Source organism: Peromyscus maniculatus, chromosome X, assembly GCF_049852395.1.
Source record: "Peromyscus maniculatus bairdii isolate BWxNUB_F1_BW_parent chromosome X, HU_Pman_BW_mat_3.1, whole genome shotgun sequence".
Taxonomy (NCBI): domain Eukaryota; kingdom Metazoa; phylum Chordata; class Mammalia; order Rodentia; family Cricetidae; genus Peromyscus; species Peromyscus maniculatus.
The window spans coordinates 112,928,708-112,948,507 of NC_134875.1; the positions used below are offsets into that span (position 1 = coordinate 112,928,708).

Genomic DNA, 19,800 nt, shown 5'->3' on the forward strand with positions numbered 1-19,800 from the left:
CAAAGGTAAATCTTGACACTTTTTTTAAAAGGTAAAATCTAATTTTCTTCCCCTTGAGTGGGACAGACTTAATGGCATGCTTCTAATAAACAGAAAAAAAAAAACGTAGATGTGATTATGTGAAACTTTAGAGACTTAAATCATAGAAGACAGTGCAGCTTCTTCTTTCTGTCTCTTAGATTGCTCACTTTGGGGAAAACCAACTGCTATTGTCATGAGAATGTTCAGCCAGCCTTGTAGAGAGGCTCGTGAGTTTAGGAAGGAAATGAAATGCTGCACCTAGAGCCGTATGAGTCTCTTTCTGTACTTTCAAAAGATTTAAAGATTTATTTTGTGCATATGAGTGCTTGTCTGTATACACACACACACACACACACACACACACACACACACCATGTGTGTACAGTGCTCTCAGAGGCCAAAAGAAGCCCTGAACTGGAGTTAAAATGGTTGTGCAGGGCCATGTGGGTGCTGGGAACCAAACATGGATCTTGTGCAGGAGGAGTACTCTTAACTACTCTGTTTTCTCTCTAGACCTGAGTTAGTCTTCTTGAAAATAGGCTCTTTTGATCCAGTCAGTCTCTCAGATGACCACAGCCCTGGCTTACCTAGAATCCCATGAGAAATCCTGAGTCAGAATCATGTAGCTAAGCTGCACCCAAATTTCAGACCCACATAAACTCTTACTTAGACACTAAATTTTGTCATTTCAAGGCACTAAGTACGAAGGTGACTAATTATTGTAATATACAATACACATACTTAGGCAACTAAAATAGAAAAGATACACAAATTGAAAAAACAATAAACTTTAATAGATATATAGAAAATTTTACAAATACAGTATAATTAATTTTTCAGATGCCCATGCAAACTTGGTGAAAATTAACTTTATACTTGGCCTAAAAGAAATCCTTAATAAATTCAAACTGAAAAATATCTCACAGGGCATTTTCTTATATCACAATTCAATAATATTTGGAAGAAATAATACAATGTGACTGGAAAAATTCTTGCTCCATGAATTGATTCTTAGAAATTAACAGTTGTATTCTTGATAAGCAGTGGCTCAAAGAAAAAAATGAAAGCAAGACTCAAATTTCACCTGAGGGCCGAGGAGAAGGCTCAGTGAGTAAACTAGTTAGTTGTTAGGCAAGCAGGAGGGCCTGAGTTCAGATTCCCAGAACTCACCATAAAGATTGGCGTGCTGGTACATGTGTGTAACCACAACACTAGGGGACAGAGACAAGTGGATCCTAGGACTCAATGGCTATCCAGCCTAGCCAACACAAGAAGCACCAAGTACTTTGTAAGACCCTGTCTCAAAATATTACGTGGAATGTGATGAAGGAAGACACTGATGTCAACCTCGAGCCTCCATATATGCTAGCAGAAGTGAGCACACACACACACACACACACACACACACACACGCACGCACGCACGCACACGCACATGCACACACACACACACACACGCACGCACGCACGCACACGCACATGCACACACACACACACACGCACGCACGCACACGCACATGCACACACACACACACACACACACACACACACACACACACGCATGCATGCACAGACACCACTACCACTTCCCCACTTCCACAATTTAAAAAAAAATTAAGAAATCTTAAATGTATACTGACCTAACTGTTAAGCCTCTCAAGACAATGGCTTCAAGAAAGGCAAGATTTATTTGGATATATTTCTGTCTTGCTTGTTCAGGATTAGTCAAATTACTTTGCATAATCTAAGTTAGAATGCATTTTAGTCTTCAAATAATAAAGGAACTAAGTCTCCTTAGTTACACGAGTCTCTAGGCTCCTGCTACTGAGAGCTCTCTCAGTTCCTTTCAAAGGAGCAAAACTTCTTCACTCAGTTCCAGTAAACTCAGATTTGCACTGTAGCTAATAAATAACACATCACTCACGACATGGAGATTAAGCCAAGAATTACAGAAAACCCAGGGTAACTATAGTTTTGAAAAGCACTCAGATGATCTGCAAGGGAAAAAAAGAAGCAGAACATAATTAACTTAAATAGACACACACAACAGATGAGACATTTTTCTATATTCTTGCTTACTTCCTACCGAAGTATTTGATAATAGACATCTGGAGGTTATTTCAACATATCTGGACACACCCTAAAGCATATCAAACAATAACATCTGGACTTCAACTCCACAATATTGCAACTTTCATTTTTCCAACCTTGATTTTCAAGATCTACTCTTCTCAAAAAGGAAACGACTTTATCCCAGTGGCAGCATGAAGTATCCCAGCGATTGGGAATAAAGGGTTTGATTACCTTCACAGTGGGAAAGCTATGGGCATGGGCTGAGGTGGAGGAGTGTGGGCAAGAAAGGAAGAAAAGTGAAACAAGACAGCATGGAACCCAACAAACAGCATCAGTATGATCCCCACAGGGTTAAGAGTTAATTAGCTGCTGCTCTGTGATCACCGCCAGCTCCTTTTCAGCTTCAGGAGCACCACTGTCAGCACCAATTTAACAAACTAATTCACTAATACTTGATTTACAGTTTCAAGCTTTCCATTCAGCGAGGGAAAATGTCTTATAATGTTAGCAAGACTGAGGCTCTAAATGAAGTATTTCAAATTGGTCACTCCAATTAAGCAAAAGTGGCTGATTAGACTTAACCTTTTCAGAAAATAAAATCTAAAAACATGACCTAACTAATGATATGTAAATTGCTTCACTTGATGATAAAATTACATTTGAAGACATATAAGTGGAGGTGCCCTTTTAGCAAAGGTCTGTTGTGGTTAGGAGTATGGCACCTAGAGGGGAAAAATTCTTTCCCAAGCCAGATGGGATTGTGTGAGCTGAAAATATCTCAATATTAAAGTGCTAAATGACAAAAATATTAAGGATAGTCAAATACTAAACAAACAAACAAACAAAAACCTAAGAACAATTCCTCAAAAGCAATCATTGCTCTGAAATTGCAGTATAACACATGAAAATATATAACAAAGTCTTCCCTACCCTTCAAGAATTTCCTTTATGATTTGGGCCCTTACTTACTGATTAAACTCCCTTAAAAGGCTTGTCAAAACTACTATCCCTTAACCCAGGCATTGCAGTACATTCCTGTAATCCCACAAGTATTCAGAATGCTAAAGGATAAAGATTTTGAGTTCAAGGCTAGTGTGAGCTGTACAGTGACACTGTCTCAAGATAAAATAAAATGATAAATCAGGCGAGATGCCGCACACCTGGAGTCCCAGCATTTGGGAAATTGAGGGAGGAGGATTGCTACAAGTTGGAGATCAAACTTTGGTCCACAGCAAGATCTTGCCTCAAACACAAAAACTAGCCACTTCATCCAGGAAGTCTTCAGTGAAGTTAGTGTCCCGCCAATATGCTCCTTTAGAACTTCAAATTTATCCCAATCATAACACACCTTCTCTCAATTATCTTTTGTTCCTTATGGTCCCCACCTCCATATCTGTGCTAGGAACTGATTCCAGGGTATCATATCTTTTTTATCAATCAAATTTCCCACTAAACACTGTCAAGGCAATAATTTCCTCTTAGTCATACTATGTTGCCAAGTTTTAGCATATTATCTCATATATAACTGGTATTTAATAGGTATGAAATGAATGAACCCTATAGTCCATCTTTGGATGTTGCTCTAGTTTGTACATGATGCTTATGCCTTCAGCACCACAGAGACCAAGTAAAAAGCTTACTAAGTGAATAAATTAGTGAAAAGATTCATTTTTTGCACATGATCAGATAGAATGTTAAAAGTTTTGACCCTGAAATCCCACTACTTAAGAGGATGAGGCTGGAAGATCACAAGTTTAAGTCATGTCTGGGTTCTGGAGTGAGTCTAATGTCTCAAACATTTAAAAAAAAAGGAATAAAGGATTGAGGATATAGCTCAGTGGTAGAGTGTCTGCCTAGCATGTGGGAGGCTCTAGGTTCAATCCCTAGCATTTGTAAAACAAAGTCTTGAGCCAAACCAATCACTTGGAAGGGAAAAGTAAACTGATAAGGCATTCCAGTAATGCTGCTATCTGTCAGACTTGGTTGACCTGGACCAAACCTGAGTATATAGCCTTGCTCATATGATAATGTACAGAGGAACTGATGAGGAAGAAAGGTTATAGCAAAATGCCAACTGAGAGGTGAATAAGAATTTTTCATTAAAGCAAAGCTTCTGGTTTCTTTAGGGTTGACGGAGAAGAATAATTTGGCCAAAGGAAGACAAAAACATCAGGTATTTCTAGCTTTAAAATTTTCCAACAGGATACAGTTGAGCAAACTGTTCTGCAAAATTCAAAATTTGTTTCCCTTAAAGCATAATAATAAAATCAACATAAGTTAAAGTATGACCATTAGCTAGCTCTAAACAAGCTTTGGAGACCAGGGTTCACACCAACATGACTCAACCCCTAGCTCCTGCCAATGAGCTGGAGTGAATCATTGCACTGGACAGGGATTCAGTGACCTGTTGTTGCACTAACTGAGAACAAAACATTGCAGTGAGAATCAGAGCCCGTCACAGAAATCCTACCATGCCCTGAAGTGTTCACTTAGCGCCTAGCTGTGCACCTGCTACAACCCTGAGTAAAAAACCTTTGTATCTGATGCCACAATAAGATTCATCCATACTGTAAGCATTGTTTATATTCATTATCCAGGTCGTGGAAACTTACTCCTTTCAAAGTTAAAATAGTTTGTGAGTTACTTTAACCTTCTTGGTTGGGAATTTGGAAAATGTGTCATTTGTTCATCTTCTTAACAGATTATATGGCATACAATCTAAAAATTTCTTCGTCACACAGCCTCATTGATCTAAACATCCCCTCGGGTGCGTCTGCAAAGTCTAACATGCTTCCTAACATTACTCAGTCCATGGTAATGTTGTTTTTATAATTACACACCTCCTCTTACCATAAGGAAGCATGTTCACTTTCTGTTGCTGCCATTGTAGCTGACTTGTGCCTCATCTCTTCCTACTGACTAATCGCATGTGGGGTGAGTAGCAAGATAGGCAAGTTTATGTGGACCTTGTGTGAGAAAATGTTTCTGTGGTATATGATTAATGATCTTTGAGTTAGAGCCTATGGCCTGTCCTATGAATAGTCAAACGGATTCATGACTATTTCAAGAGGTCAAGAGATTAGATTTGAACCCAGTCCTCCGTTTGAAACCATAGGAGTGACAGTGAAGAAAGGAATGCAGTTGTAAGTTTGACAGCCTGAGAGGTGAGGTATCCTTTTCCTGATATGGAAACACAGTTTCTAGAACAGTTTGTATACTTGGTTTTATGTAGGACCACCCTCATGCAAAGTGTTACCATTCTGCATTTAAATTACGGACCAAAATGAGACAGAGAGGGCCAAAATGTTGACTTTTGGAAATTGGAGAGTGCTTCTTTGCATGTGTCTTTTGTCCTGACTCTTCACCTCACTGTCTTTATCGAAGGTATTCAGTTGTCATAGGCTGAGGCCCAATAGCATCATCATAAGATCTTCCTGCCATTTCTTCTCCCTGATACCATTAAACTGCATCTTCTCAGGCATTTTCCCCAATATGATAAAAAAAAAACTTTATTCAATTGGTATAAATGCTTTTCAAATAATAATATGAGGCTTGGCATGGTGGCACATGTCTCTAATCTCAGCACTCAGAGGCAGAGGCAGGATCTCTGTGAGTTCAAAGGCAGCCTGGTCTACAGAGTGAGTTCCAAACCAACCAATGCAACATAGTGAGACCCTGTCTCAAAACAGTAATAATAATAATAATAATAATAATAATAATAATAAGCTGAGCATGATGATTCAGATCTGTAATCTTAGCATTCAAAGTAGAATCATCCTGAGTTTTAGGGAAGCCTGGGCTCATTGAGGACAGCCTGGGTTACAAAGCAAGATCCTGTCTCAAAAACTGAAACTACACACACACACACACACACACACACACACACACACACACACACACACACACACACGTATGAATGTAAGGTTTCAGCACTTTTTCTTGTGCCATTGTTAAAAATACTAATGATATTAGTGCCAAACTCCCTTGCCCTCACTACCTTATCATAGTTACTCCTGACTTCCTTTTAAAAGTTTTAAAAGGTTATTATTTCTTTAAAATTTTTTTCTTCCTTTTAAAAGGTTATTATTGTATATGTTTCAGATATATGACATGATGTTACAGGCTACATACAAAGACTAAAAAAGGAACCATAGTGAAGGAAATCAACATACCTATCATCTCACATAGCTACTCATTTTTTATTTTTTTGGCACACACCACTAAAATAAACTCATTGAGCATGAATATTAGACAGAGTAAGTAACTGAACACAGTAGGTTCACGTCTTGGTGATCATAAACCCAAAACAGGTGTGACCAAGAAATGCACGCGAGGGAAGTTTGCTCCCTGTGGTAGGTAAGGGAACAGCAGACATCCTCTCCCAGTGAAAGCAGCATAGGGGTTTTACATGGGAAATCTCTGTAAGGGTGGGCACGTTCCTGGAACACTCACTCAGGAAGTACATTTTTGAGCATGTTCAGTTTAAGAAGGAAAGACAGTGGACACATTTTTGAGCATGCTCAGTTCAGAGTTATGAAGCACACAATTCAAAGGTTAAAATGATAGATGGGGACACTTTGGGGTATGCTAAGCTTGTCTTATAAAGATGGCAGAAAGGAAAGCATCTGGGCATGCTTACTTCCCACATTTGGTTTTAGCTGCAGAAGGAGAAGGACACTTGGAAAATGCATTAATACAGGAGTTTGTCTCTAAAAGCACTTACCTCGTAACTCAGCAGCCAATAAATACAATTTGATTAATATAGTCCTCACGTTGGCCATAGATCTCTTTGCAGTTTCTTCAAAGGGAAACCTCGCCATCATCAATGGTCCTTCCCTCCACTCTCCATTAAGTCAAGCAAGTGATGTAGATGGCTCATTCCAGGCCCCATCTGCATTTTACCTTCTCACCTTGAGCTTGGCAAAATCCTAACCCAGGGCTCTTCTACATCACTCCAAAATGTCCCCCAATCCATGCTTCCTTCTCTGTTTCTTCAGGGCCTCTAATCTCCATTCCCTGAATAATGTCACTGGAGAACTCTTGAGATGTTTCTTGCTTCCATGTGGATGCTATATTTTCACCTTGAGTTCCTTTTATGTTTCTTACCGCCCACCGCCTCCTGTTCAGTCTTTACATTAGCACCTTCCAGTTTTATATGTTCCATGTCACTTTGCCAGTGCAATTAAAGAATGGTGTCAGAATACTCTGTTCTGACCTCTCTACTACGGGACTCAGTGTCTGATCACACCCCAATACCTTCAGCTCCCCCTTGAAAAAGTTTCTTTTCCAAATGCCTTGGAATTTAGAGACCACTTTCCCCATTTAACTTGTTCAACCAATTTCCTTTTCATGTCTTTTCTAAAGTCTCTAGGTAAAGACTTGCCAGATAGTTTTGGTTATTGCCAGATCGTTTTGGTTATTGCCAGATAGTTGTGATTATTGCTTTCCATATCCCCGTCCTCAGATCATACTTTTGGACATTTAGTATGGAGTATTATGGTAAGTCAGAGAAATATTCCTCACATTGGGCAACCGGAGACTTCCCTTTACCACTCCATCCTTCATCTCCTACAGCTTTCCAATCTGGCCAGGGGTATCCCCATATCATAGTAAATAAGCTCCCTCTAATTCACCTCATCCAGAAAGAATTCTCTCCACAATGTGGGCCTCCTTTAAGGATGCTGCTGGACCCCTGACTCCAGCATCACTCTGGAAGAAAAGAACCCATTTCCTGCAAGGATAAACACTTCGGGGTCAAGGTAGGGGAAGGCCTAACACTTTGCATACCTGCTTTCAAACCCAGAACCTTTGACTAAATCTCTTGCTCAGCTCCTCAGCTCCTCCGCTCTAGCTAGGTCTACGGGGCCAATTCATTCAACACATATTTTTTGCCTTGTACTTGCCCTCCTTGTTGCTGATAATTTTTTTACTCATCCTTGTAGCTTGCCTTCTGATTCTACCTCAGACCTCATATCACCTGGGAATATTGCTCCTGCAATTTCCCACCCATCCTGCTTCCTAAGGCCCTTCCAGCTACTCCCTGAACCTAGTGAGCGTTCTAATCCTTCAATACTCCCATTCCTCCCACACTGGCTCTTCCTTCCTTCCTTCCCTGGCTTGACTCCTATGGCTGATAGCCAAAAGTTCTCTTTACTAACTCCCTCAGTTCCCTACCAGTAAGCCTTTGTCTGAAATTCCTGTACCACCAACAGCCTAGGGAGCTTCCAACTTCCTATGAACACCCTCCTTGCTTAGGCTGCTGGAAGTCTCATCCAAATCTGCTCCAAAGTGCCAGATCCATTGACCTACTTCTAGTTTGGCCTATCCCATTTTCTTCCAAGTTGCCATTATGAATGAATAAAACAAAAGATTGCACTTCTGTTATAATGTAGTTCTTTAAAAATGCTGCTGGGTAAGCCAGGCATGGTGGCACACACCTTTAATCCCAGCACTCTGGAGGCAAAGGCAGGTAGATCTCTGAGTTCAAGGCCAACCTGGTCTACAAAGAGAGTCCAAGGACAGCTAGGGCTGTTACATAAAGAACCTCTGTCTTAAAAAATAACAGTAAAATTGCTAGTGTGTGTATGTGTGTGTGTGTGTGTGTGTGTGTGTGTGTGTGTGAGAGAGAGAGAGAGAGAGAGAGAGAGAGAGAGAAAGAGAGAGAGACAGAGAGAGACAGAGACAGAGACAGAGACAGAGAGAGAACATGAACTTGAAGTTGAGTTGGTAGGGACATGGGGAGGATCTAGGAGAAATTGGGAGAAGGGAAAGAATATGATCAGAATATATTATATGAAAAATTCAAATAAAAATATAATAAATAAGAATTAAAAAATAAAAATGCTCTTGGATAATTCCATTATTTTATCCATAACATAATGTATGGAATAGAAGCCCAAGATAATATGGAAGCTAAAAAATTAATTGTGGTTAATCTTGCTAGTCACGAGGATAACATAGGTGAATAATAAATGCATCAAACAAAAAGAGACATTTAGAATAGCAGTATTAAAAGATAGCCCTGGAGTCCCAGGAACAATTTTCTAGATGTCATCATCGGCTTGGAGAGAAGAGTGAATCCAGTCAAAGGGATCCAGATCGACTCCATGGCAGCCACACTATGTTATACCCTCCGTGAAAAAGATGACACACCAGCAGAGCCACTGAACTCAGAGCTGATGAATCGAGGGAGAAAAGACAGCAATTTGAAACTTACTAAAGGAATCTCTTTTCACACATAATTAGTGTGCAATCAAGGAGAAGACTCATTATGCGATGTGTTAATTTCCAAGCAAAATAAAACAGACTACATTCCTCTTCATCCTGTACCACTTCAACCTCTATGGCATAATAAAGGTACACATTCTAACTGATACACAGATAGCCACAATGTTGAACAAAGAATCTAATTACATTTTTTAGCAAATCTCTGAGATGTGTGAAAAAAAAATCAAAAGACATGTCTCTACAAATCTTTGAGCTTCTAAGATTAAAAAAACTGTTACATTACATTTGTATTTGTGTGTACAGGCATGCATACAACGAAACTAATATTGTTATATGCCCTAGGACTGCCCTCACTCACCAAAAGCACAAATAGTTAGGAAAGCAATCATTTACCTTATAGAAGATCAACAAAAGATCATCCAATTTCCCATGCAAATCACCTGGAATACAAATGAAAAATCATTATTCAGTAGGCACCAAGATGCAATGCTTACTTTGTTATGGAATTTTAAGTCTCAAATACCCTGAGTACTCTCATGGGATTGGGTTTCCACCTTAAGTCGATGATGCTAATTCAATATGCAGCTTGCTTCAACGGACTCTTTCTTCCCCTCCTCTGGTGCCTAGAGGGGTGGGGGCAGCATCTGGAAATCTGGAACTGTTTGCTCCAGCCATTTATGTAGGGCTTCATTTATTCTCAGCTAAACTCTATACTAAGAATTTTATGTTTATTTTCTTGTTCAATCCTCAACAACCATTCTATGAGATGAGTAGTATTGTCATCATTCTTATATTCCAAAGGAGGCTCAGAGTAGTTACGAAACTTATCCAGTCACCTAGCCACCAAAATCAGAGCTAGAATTCAAACCCAGCATACTCTCAACTCAAAATTAAAACTCAGAGTGATTTCCGCTGTATTGCCTATATTTGAATGCTCAGGAGTGCAACAAAAGTACTTATCTCAGGGAGCATTAGCTCTCTCCAAGGACCTACCATAGACCCTAGAAGATTGCAGGCACTCAATATGTGATATGCATTTAATCACTAAATCCATAGCCATTCATTGTTGGGTTTTGCTTTATTTTACTTCTAACTTTAAAAGTTTAAAAATTATGACTAGATAGTTGAGATTCTCTTGATGAGCCAGTTATAGGAAAAAAACAAAATCCAACTAAAGCTATTGAATATATGACTCATTAATTAAAAAATGAGTGGCTATATGAATATTCAACATTTCTATTTGGATAAATAGTTTTAAGTAAAATATCTATCTTTCATAATCTTTTCTCAAAATTTGTTTTCAACTTAATTACCATATAATTTAATTTAGGAACATTTTTCTCAGTTTATTTAAAGTCCCACAAACAAGATAAATCAAGTATATGTGACAGAAGACTTGAATTACACCAGAAATAATAAAGTTTAAATCCCACATCACCAGCACTTATTTATAAAATTGTTATAATATTAACAATAAGATAAAGGGTATGTTGATGTGTCTGAATACTTAAAGGTCAATACTTTTAGATATTCTCACTCAAAAAGTTACACAATTAACTGTTGAGTATATTTTGCTAATTATTTTGTTCTAATTTGCATCAGAGTCATTTGCCTTTTGAAAATATCAGTATTTTGGCAGTGGAGATGATTCAGCGAGTATAGTGCTTGTTATTCAAGCCTGACAACCTGAGTTCAGATCCCCATCAACCAAGTCAAAAACAAGTGCATTGGCACCCACCTGTAACCTCAGTGCTGCAGGCAGCAGAGACAAACAGAGCCCCGGAGCTCACTGGCCAGCTAATCTTGCCAGTTAGTGAGCTTCAGGTTCAGAGAAATACCCTGACTCGAAAAGTGAAGTGGATAGCAATGGAGAAAGACATCCCTCATCAATCTCTGGTCTCCATATGCATGCACACACATTCCCGTGTGCATGCGTGTGCACATGCACACATGTATGTGCGAGCACACATACACAGACACCACCACCACCACAAACACCACCACCACTACCATCACCACATGTAGAGAAATTTGAATATAAAGTACTATGATAACTGGATGCTAAAATATGAAGTTGTTTCAGCATATTAAAAGTTGAGGATCCTTGGTTCGAGTCACAGCAGATGGGAGAAAAGAAAGCTATACAAATATTTTTAGGGACTTAAGATCAACATACCATGGGAAGGCAGACATAAAGATATTTTCACTGCAAACAACAACATGAATACAGAATTGATTATGATTTATAACACCATCCTATATTACACAGTGAGTTCCAGGCCAGCGTCAGCAACATGAGACACAATCTAAAACATTTTTTTTCTTAAAAATGAAGGTGGACAGAAAAAACTAATTTATGTTAAGGAAATGTACTGGTTCTGGCGTTTTCTTTACCAAAGGTGCTATGCAGTGGGAAAAAACCTGGAAATAAATGCTCCAAATGTAGGGTCCCTTAAATGAATGGACTTGTCCAGTATACCTGGTCTCCAGTACTTTTCTGATGAAGATAAGTGAGAAATAGACAGACAAGTACAAAGGTAGCACTCTCCTTAGTCTGGAATATAGAAGATCTCATTTTTAATACCAATCCTAGCACTGACTAGTTGAGCAAGGTAGGGTACAGGGTACTACGTAGAAATGAATTGATGACAACATGTATTTCTCTCTGGGCCTCTATTTCACCCATATGAACAAGATATAAGGGCTGGGAATATAATTCAGTGACAGTGCTTGCCTAGCATGTGCAAAGCAGGCCCTGGGTTTGATCCCTAACATGGGAAAAAATTTAAAAATGTAGCTTTCAGTAAAGGAACCAGTATATCTCTGTACAAGATTTTTTGGTACTGGGGAATTCTAGGACCTCCATGCCCTCTAACTCATTTCTTCTTCTAGGGTGCAGTGGCACACATCTGTAACCTCAATGTTGCCAGATCTGAAATGGCAACTGGAGGGTTAATGGAAAATGCACAAGAGCAGATCCTAACATCTGGTTTGGACTGTTAAAGTATATTCTGCTAGAAAACCTAGCCCCTGGCCTCAGAGGCTTCACAGGTTGGCATGGTTTACTAAGCCTTATGACCCATAGTTCTTTATTTCCATCAAAAGCAAAGCCTCTGTGCTTAGGTACATTATTATCTAGAGAGATCTGGTGGCCTGATAAGGTTGAAATTAAACCATTAGAGACTCTTCAAAAACCGGAGTCAGGCCATGTCATGAAACACACACTGCTACATCAAGTCCCTGTCACCACTGTGAGATGCTGGGAATGGAAAGGGTTTAATTAGATTGTCAAATCCACTTCTACCTGCCAGCATAAGAGAACGTGGGCTAAAAACTGATTTGGAAAATAACAATCACTGTTTTGTAACCTAAAGCCTTAATTAGAAGTTAGGGAATTGCTGTTCCTTCCATGCACCCCACTCGCAGACAGTGTAAGCATGCTGAGCACCAACTGTGATGAATTTCAATGTGTACTGTTTCTTGAAGCAATATCCTGCCAGGCTGGCCTATAAGATAACAAAATCTCGAATCTTGTTATTTAGAAGAACAAGAAACAGATTTTGGGGACATTCCCACTCCTTTAAAAGCTGCAAAGACCAGTTGGAAAAATCCAAAACAGCAGCCAAGGGCAGAAAAGACTATAATCTCCACCCTGCCTTGGGTGTTTCTCTTCCCAGTAGAAGCGGCATGCACACAGAGGCCCACCTGGGAAAAGCAACATGGGACGTAGATAATGAGAGCTAGTCAGGGCAAAGAACACTTATTCTACCCATTAGTGGCTTTCCATATTAAAATGCTATCTGCCTTTAGAAAAAGCTACGAGAGTTCTTTAATTTCCCACATAATTAATTCCTGCCAGCTGGTATGCAAAACAAAGACAAGATGGGGAACAGTATTATCATGATAGATAATTCTATATTAACATTTTCCCCTTAACACAATCCAATTTCCATAGTTTTCAAGTTAGGCAAATGATGCAGGACCAAGAGGCTCCTAAATATTAATGTGACAACTCTCCTCTGAAACTTACCACAGATTGTTACCTCTTTGCAGGGAAAGGTTTTGATGTGAGTGAAATTCGGCATTTGCTTCAGGACTTTCCTAGCTTCAAATAGCACCTCTAAGACATAATGAGCATGAAGTGTCTGTGAAGGGGAAGCAGAGGAAATAGAGATAATGAACGAGGGAGAAAGACATGGCTGTGTAGAAAACTATAAAAAATGAAGCATGTGAGCACATTTTAGGTCGCTGTATTTCAGGATAATCTTTCTTCTCAAATAGATTATTCTAACATAGTGTCTAGTATATAAAAAGCTCTCAGGAGATATTTGTAATTAAATAAATGAATGGTTCCTAAAATTATTTATAGTCTCATGTTCTTTTTTGACATTATACATTTGTTTAGAATATTTTTGTTTATTTTTGGTGTAGATCCCAAGAGGAGAAATGGGGAAATGGGGGTGGGGTTCAGTTGCCCAAAGAAAAGTTTTAGACAAGAGTAACGATAAGAATCCTTTAAGGCTGCACGAGGTGTCCCATCATAGGTAGAGACAGGGGGAAGGGCTTGGACTTGCCTCTATTGGATGTGCCTCCCCATGGGAGGCCTTGCCTTCTTGTGGGGGGTGAGTTGGGAGTGAGTTGGGGGGAAGGCTGGTGGGGGCTGGAGGAGGGAAGAGGGGGATCTGTGATTGGTGTGTAAAATGAATGAAAAAATTCTTACTAAACAAAAGAAAGAAAATAGTGGGCATGAGATAAAGGACAAAAAAAGAGAATCCTTTAAAAGGGGAGGGGAAAGGGAAACAAGGAAGGAAAAGCAAAGCAAAGCGCCTGTGGCTGAGGTGTAGCTTTTCATTGGTTGACACACCTTGCCACTTGTGTAGCAGGTGTTGCTGAGCACAGAGACCTCACTGGGGAACCACACAAGCTCCCAAACCTCCGAAGTATAGCTCCAGAACTGGGTGTACAGAATGCTCAAGACAGCAAGCACATTGTGTTAAAAGTCTAACTAGAGAAAATGTTCCAATCTCAAAACACTTGGGATTACTTCCTATTTATTACTGACTTACCACACTCCTCCAGTTACAGCATCAATGGGGTCATTGCTTTCTACAGACTTACTGTCCTCTCCCTTAAGCTTTTAAAAATCCACTGTGTCTTTCTCCTTGGTTTTAAATTATGAATTTTCCAAACACATACTCCACAAGAAAAGATAAAAATATGTGATTATCACACAAACTTAACTGATGTCAACATAGCTTTAGTGGTCAGATGGACTTAGAATTGGGATGTTCAATATGGTAGCTATTTGCAATATGAGATAACAGAGTATTTGAAATGGGGGCTAGTGAGAATTGAGATGTGCTATGAGAACAAATTTCAGGCAAGGTGGTGGTGGCACATACATTGGGGAGGCACAGGCAGGCAGCTCTCTGTGAGTTCAAGGCCAGCCTGGTCTACAGAGCTAGTTTCAGGACAGCCAAGGCTGTTACACAGAGAAATCCTGTCTCAAACAACAACAAAGAACGAAATTCAAAGTGGATTTCAAAGACTTGGGATGGGAAAAAAAAAGCACAAAATGTCTCAATAATTTTAATATGATTGTATATTAAACTGTTTTATATACTAAGGTGTACTGAGTTAAATATATTGTTAAAATTGATTTTGTCTTTTTTATGGGAATACTAGAAAATTCTAAATATATGGTTCATATGCTTCTATTAGACCATCATTTCCTGCCCACATAAGCCAACGGACTCACAAATCTTTTCCCCTACAAACGTATTCTAAAGCCATTCAATCCACAGCCACATTTTATTACTTTTTAGTTTTCTATTTATTTATTTAGATTTTTTTTCATTTTGAATACCAACTACAGATCCCCCTCTCTTCCCTCCTTCTGCCCCCCAGACTTCTCCCTCCAACTCACCCCTCATTCCCTCATCCAACAAGGTAAGGCCTCCCATGGGGAGTCAGCAGAGCCTGGTACATTCAGTAGAGGCAGGTGCAAGGCCTCCCGCACCCCCACCCCCCGCCTCAAGGCTGTGTGAGGTATCCCACCATAGGTAGTGGGCTCCAAAAAGCCAGCTCATGCACCAGGGATGGATTCTGATCCTATTTCCAGGTTAAGTAGATCAAGCTACACAACTGTCTCTCTTATGAAGAGGGCCTAGTCCAGTCCCATGGAGGCTCCACAGCTGTTGGTCTAAAGTTAGATTTTTAACACAGGGCCTGGATCTCATTATGTAGCACAGGTTGACTCAAACATCATGACATCCCTCCTGCCTTAGCTTCCCAAGTCCTTGAATTCACATTTTATTTATAGTTTTATATTTTCTTATGTATTTTATTGGGGAGTACATACATGTCACAGCACATGTGTGGAAGTCAGAGGACAACTTATGAGAGCTAGTTCCTTCCTTCCACCATATTCCTCAGCTTGTGTTATGTGCCTTTACCCATGATCCATCTCAATGGCCCCTGGATAAATATTTTTAAAGAATGGGCAAAAATGTTGCTGTTTAATGGTTTGTTTCTGTTTGTATATTTAATCTACAGATTTCTAATGCTGGTTTAATGTGCAATTGTAGCTTTTCTGGACCATTGTATCACTAATCAGAATAACTGCATCTAAAGTCGTCTTTATTTTCATTTTGTTTTCTAATGTTAACAAATTTCACTGAAAATATCTTATAAACAGAAAATTCTTAATATTAATATAGTGTTCTTGAACATCCTTAAGATTGACTAAAATAACTTTGTTACTATTAGTACTTGCTTAGAAAGCTATATATCAACAGGATTATAATTGTTATGTTTATAACCAAAATATTAAATATTCAAAGTAGTTTATTCAAATGTTGGATTTTACATTTATAAACACATCAGATAAAAGAACCACTTAAATAAAATATTAACATTATCATAAAGGAGTTCAAGGAAGAAACTTCTACTTTGCAAGGATATTTTCCTCTTTGTGTGTGTGTTTGTGTGTGTGTGTGTGTTAATGTGTATATGTGCTTGTATGCATGAGAGAGAGAGAGAAAGACAGAGACAGAAAGGGAGATGAGGCAAAGAGAGAGACTGGCTATCCTAGAACTAGCTATGTAGACTAAGCTGTCTCTGCCTTCATTTCAAGTTCTGGAATGCAGACATATGCTACCATGCCTGGCTTATTTCTGTTTTTAAGTTGTTTGTTGAGACAGGGTCTCACTATATAGCCTTGGCTTGCCTAGAACTCACTATAGAGATCAGGCTAGCCTTAAACTCATAGTGACCCGATTGCCTCTGCCTCCCAAGTACTGGGATTAAAAGCATGTGTTACTGTGACTGGCTCAAGTAGCTTTTAAATGACAAACAACACATTCTTTTGGCTGAAATAAAAAAAATCATTAAAAAGGGGTAGAATAATGAAAAATTATTTCCCCTTCCCCCAGACCTTTGTCTCTTAATCTCTGTCCCTCGAGACAGCTAATGTTGATAATGTTTTGAATATCTTTCCCCAAAATATTCTTTGTTTATGAGCATATAAAAATTAATATAACCACACATTAATATTCAAATGTAGATATAAATGTTTAATTCCTTAAATAAATGTGATGTTATACATGGAAAGTAACCATACATTAACCTAAAATATAGGAATAAAGCACTGGTTTATGTAACAACATGGATAAACTCTGAAAGCATTATGACAAGTGAAAGAAGCCAAACACCAAAGGCCACATATGTTCCATTAATATGAAATATCCAGATTATTGACTGTCAGGAGCTGAGGGTTGGAGGAAAGAGAGTGGTTGCTAATGAGTATAAAGTTTCATTTTGAGATGACAAAAACAATTGGGAAATAGGAGCCCTTGCCTGATGTGGGAATGTCTTTCTGTATGCTGTGAATATGTGTCATTCTGATTGGTTGATAAATAAAGCCATTTGGCCTATGGCAAAGCAGCTTAGAGGCAAGCGGGAAACTCAAAGAGGGAGATAAGAGGAAGGCTAAGTGAGGAGATGCCAGCCCACCATCCAGAGAACAGCATGTAATAGCACACAGGTAAAGCCACATAAATGTGGCGATTTATAGATTAACCAAAATGGGCTGAGTTTAACTGTAAGAGCTAGTCAGTGGTAGGCCTGAGCCAATGCCGAGCTTTTTAATTAATATAAGCCTCTGTGTGTTTACTTGGGTCTGAGGGGCTGCAGACCAGGCGGGACACAGGAAATCTTCAACTACACTTGCCCAGTATATACAAGGCTGAGGGTTCAATCCCTAATACTGAAAAATAAGTATTTTTTTTAAAAAAAGTTCTTGAAATAAATAGTGGTGACAGTTGTATAGCATTTTAATATATCCAAAACAATATCTTAGTTACTTTTCAATTGCTGTGACAAAACAACATGACCAGGGAAACTTATAAAAGAGAGCATTTAATTTAGGGCTATGGTTCCAGAGGGTTAGAGTCCATGATTGTCATAGTAGGGAGCACAGCAGCAGGAAGGCAGGCAGGGTACTGAGGCAGTAGCTGAGCGCTCACATCTCCTCAGTCAACAAGAACTAGGCAGAAAGAATGGTTCAAGTCTTTTTAACTCTCAAGAGAGAAAGAAAAGAGGAAAGGAAAATAAAACAAAATAAATCTTGCCTGATTTTTCAATTTTTCTGCAAAGATTGGGCCTTGGAGTTTCCTACACCACCCTTTTCTCTGACAGCATCCCAAACTGTCATTCTCTGATTAGGACACTAGAAGACACACCCCAGAAGTAAGAGTGATCTGGAAGTGATAGATTGGTTTTGCTGGAACTGAAGCAGAGCTTTGAATCATCTAATTCCTAAAAATGATTTGAGATCATACTAGAAGGCTAGTTCTTCTGGCCACCTGCTAACAGCAAGTTTAAATTATCTGGAAGAAAATAGGCCTAAAAATATTTTTATAGTTTTTCATATATAATGTCCAGAACTCGGTATAACTGTAACCAGGCCTATGAGGTTATAAAATACATGAAATAAAACTGAGGCAAATAATAAGCAATGGCAACAGACTGGTAGAGTATTTAAATAATTACATCATTAGACTCAGAGTTAAAACAAACATGGATAGTGTGTTCAAGTAGATAAAATATGCAACATTGATTCAAGGAACCATTATAGAGATGTTAATTTTATTTACATGTTAATCATTTTGGATCTATAAATATGGAAAAATTATATTAAGAGAAGAATCAAGGTTAAGCACAGTATATAATGCATTCTCATTTGTGAAAATAAATCAAGAAATATGTATATTTAAAGTTGAGATAAAATTGTATTTCATAATCGTATAAAAATTGATCATTTTAACTATTTCAAAGTATATGCTTTGATGTTTGTGTTGGTCTGAATGAGAATGGCCCCCATAGGCTCATGTATTTGACTATTTGGTCCCCTGTTGTTGAAGCTGTTTGGGAAGGATTAGGAGGTGTGAACTTGTGGGGGAAGGTGTGTCACTGGGGGTATGTGTATAATATATGCATGTAACAGCAATTAGTGAAAACGAGGCTAAAAAATTGAAGAGTGGGGAGGGATATATGGGAGGGTTTGGAAGGAAGAAAGGGAAGGGAGAAATGTTGTGATTACATTATAATCTCACAAATAAAAAATACAAAGTGAAAAGACAAACTAAAGAAAGGAGAAAATGGTTTCAAGTCATATGTGATAAGGCACTTATATCTAGAGAGAACTCTACAACCCAATAATAAAAAGACAACTGATTTTAAAATGGGCAAAGGTTCTGCATTGATATTTCTCCAAGGAAGTTATACAAATGGATGAAAAGACTGAACATTATTAATTAGAGAAATGTCAGTCAAAACTATAACTAGACATCACTTCACATACATTAGGAAAGCAATAATCAAAATAAAATCATAAATGTCAAAAAGTGGAGTAAGTAGAACCCTTATATACTGCTGGTAGAAGTGTAAAACTATTCAACCACTTGTAAAAAAAACTTTAGCAGTTACTCAAAAACTTAGACATAGAGTTAACTACATAACCCCAGAATTCCTCTCCTAGGCACATATATAACCAAGTAAATGGGAACATGTCCATTAAAAATTGGATGTGATTTTCATAGCAGCATTATTTATAGCAGCCAAAAGGTATAAAACATTCAAATATCCATGTGTTGATAAATCAATAAACAACTGTATAGTATACAATGAAATATTATTTAGCCATAAAAAGAAATTATATATATATTGGTTTTTCAAGACAGGCTTTCTCTGTGTAGCTTTGGAGCCTATCCTAGAATTCACTTGGTAGACCAGGCTGGCCTCAAACTCACAGAGATTCACCTGCCTCTGCCTCCTGAGTGCTGGGATTAAAGGTGTGTGCCACCATGCCTGGCCTAAGAAATGGTATATTGATACATGCTCCAACATGGACAAATATTAGAAACACTATGTTTAGTGAAAGAAGCCAACTATAAAAAGCCAATTTAGTACATCCTCATTT

The 19,800-nt window shown here is 38.6% G+C and overlaps 1 protein-coding gene across 3 annotated transcripts in view; it reads right to left on the reverse strand.

Annotated features, from left to right (window-relative positions):
* Positions 1-19,800, reverse strand: part of Ppef1 (protein phosphatase with EF-hand domain 1) — a 120,484-nt gene that overhangs the window by 34,423 nt on the left and 66,261 nt on the right. For all 3 annotated transcript variants that reach the window (XM_076561466.1, XM_076561465.1, XM_042269333.2), the window contains 2 exons: positions 13,351-13,465; positions 9,714-9,760 (listed from right to left, as the gene is read on the reverse strand). In XM_076561466.1, the coding sequence (XP_076417581.1) occupies positions 9,714-9,760; positions 13,351-13,465 (162 nt within the window). The remainder of the gene's footprint in view (positions 1-9,713; positions 9,761-13,350; positions 13,466-19,800) is intronic.